The sequence below is a fragment of the Nansenia antarctica genome, assembly GCF_963989245.1.
Source record: "Nansenia antarctica genome assembly, chromosome: 19".
Taxonomy (NCBI): Eukaryota; Metazoa; Chordata; class Actinopteri; order Argentiniformes; family Microstomatidae; genus Nansenia; species Nansenia antarctica.
In genome coordinates this window covers 19,101,137-19,103,636 of record NC_137692.1, presented here as the reverse complement: position 1 = coordinate 19,103,636, position 2,500 = coordinate 19,101,137, and the positions used below count along the sequence as shown (strand labels likewise).

General features: G+C 46.6%; 1 protein-coding gene across 1 annotated transcript in view; it reads left to right on the top strand.

The window, feature by feature from the left end:
- The window catches only part of eml6 (EMAP like 6), a gene marked incomplete at both ends in the record, with an annotated part of 87,773 nt that overhangs the window by 56,161 nt on the left and 29,112 nt on the right, over positions 1–2,500 (top strand). The window contains one exon of the mRNA XM_080549351.1: positions 525–727. Within this exon, the coding sequence (XP_080405477.1) occupies positions 525–727 (203 nt within the window). The remainder of the gene's footprint in view (positions 1–524; positions 728–2,500) is intronic.

Genomic DNA, 2,500 nt, shown 5'->3' with positions numbered 1-2,500 from the left:
CACACTCGACAGGACCTCTGCCTGTGTCCCTCCGTCATAGGCCTCTTCTTACGGCCCTACCTCTCTCTCTCATATCACCTGTCAGATTGTCTAGACTACTGTAGGTTGTCTTGGCTAAATGGATTTCTCATCCTCCGATTGAAATGTTATGTTCAGGACAGTATGTGTTCTACTGTAGTGTTAATGTGTGAGTGTATGTGCTGTATGGGGTCTCTAACAATGCTATGTTTGTGTAAATGTGAAAGTGTAAATGTGTAAATGTAAATGTGTGAGGATGGGGCGCTTAGGTGGCGTAGTGGGCTAAGCGTCGACCACGTAACCGCAGGGTTCCCGGTTCGATTCCGGCCGCGGACATATACTGCATGTCAGCCCTTCTCTCTCTCACCCATACTTCCTGTCAAATCTCTACTATCTCTATCAAAATAAAAAAAATAATGGAAAATATGAGTGGGACTGCCCCAGTAAATGTGTGAGTATGTATGTATGGGTCAGTATGGGTCTCTAACGATGCCACGTCTGTGTAGGCGGTGGGCTGACGTTCAAGCGCGGGGTCTTTGGGAACCTGGGGAAGCTGGAGACCATGATGTCAGTGTGCTACGGCCGTACGGACGAGCTGGTGTTCTCCGGCGCCGCCACGGGAGACGTGTTCATCTGGAAGGAGCCCATGCTGCTGAAGACCATCAAGGCTCACGATGGACCTGTGTTCGCTATGTACTCACTGGACAAGGTACCTCCTCTCTGTCTGTCTGTCTGTCTGTGTTCACTATGTACTCACTGGACAAGGTACCTCTGTCTGTCTATGTACTCACTGGACAAGGTACAGGAGCTCTGTCTGTCTGTCTGTGTTCACTATGTACTCACTGGACAAGGTACCTCTGTCTGTCTGTCTGTGTTCACTATGTACTCACTGGACAAGGTACAGGAGCTCTGTCTGTCTGTCTGTGTTCGCTATGTACTCGCTGGACAAGGTACCTCTGTCTGTCTGTCTGTCTGTGTTCACTATGTACTCACTGGACAAGGTACAGGAGCTCTGTCTGTCTGTCTGTGTTCACTATGTACTCACTGGACAAGGTACCTACCTCCTCTCTGTCTGTCTGTCCCTCTCTCTCTCTGTGTTCACTATGTACTCACTGGACAAGGTACCTCCTCTCTATCTGTCTGTCTGTCTGTCTGTGTTCACTATGTACTCACTGGACAAGGTACCTCCTCTCTGTCTGTCTGTGTTCACTATGTACTCACTGGACAAGGTACCTCCTCTCTATCTGTCTGTCTGTCTGTCTGTGTTCACTATGTACTCACTGGACAAGGTACCTCCTCTCTGTCTGTCTGTGTTCACTATGTACTCACTGGACATGGTACCTCCTCTCTGTCTGTCTGTCTGTCTGTGTTCACTATGTACTCACTGGACAAGGTACCTCCTCTCTGTCTGTCTGTCTGTCTGTGTTCACTATGTACTCACTGGACAAGGTGCCTCCTCTCTGTCTGTCCCTCTCTCTCTCTCTCTCTCTCTCTCTCTTGATCTGTCTGTCTTTGTTCACTATGTACTCACTGGACAAGGTACCAACCTCCTCTCTGTCTGTCCCTCCTTCTCTCTCTCTCTCTCTCTCTCTCTCTCTCTCTCTCTCTCTCTCTCTCTCTCTCTCTCTCTCTCTCTCTCTCTCTCTCTCTCTTTATCTGTCTGTCTTTGTTCACTCAAGTACTCACTGGACAAGGTACCTCCTCTGTCTGTCCCTCTTTCTCTCTCTCTCTCTCTTTCTCTTGATCTGTCTGTCTTTGTTCACTCAAGTACTCACTGGACAAGGTATGGATCGGGTGGTTGACTGTGTTGAAGGCAGCAGCCCAGGAGAATGAGAACAGAGGAGAAGGAGGAAGCATGAGCAGAGTGGAGAGCCTCCGCGACTGTGACTTTTCTCTCTCTCTTTCTCTCTCTCTTTCTCCCTTTTCTTCCTCTCCTCCTCCTCCTTTTCTTTCGCTATAAATAAAATGTTTGTAGATATGTCGATATCCACTCTACAACTCCTTACACCGTCTCTATAACCGTCCTAAAGTAGCCTCCTCCATCGCCCATGGTTATATTAAAAGCCTTATTACTCATTATTAATGAACACTTTATTCAGTTTGCTAGAACAATCTCAGGGTGACATTTTAGCTGATGGCTGTAGTGATAGATATGCTCAACTATAATTAGCATTTAGATGACCCGGACGGTTAATAATAACGTTAATGTTCTAAAGATTAGCTTTGCGGAAATCTCTCGAGTCACCGTGATTCTCGTGTTTGGGGGCAAACTAAGACAGCATCATTAAGCTGCTTGATGAAGCCGTGCTACGTTTCCTTGTTTGGCTAATTGGTCATTTGCGGCCTGTCATTATTTTGCACCATTTACATTATTATCCAGCTGTTGTCGTTAATGGACAATGGAAACACTGGCTTATTATCGTATCTCATGATAGTGATGATGCTGAAATATGCTTAACTAAATTAAGAGACTTCTGGGAAC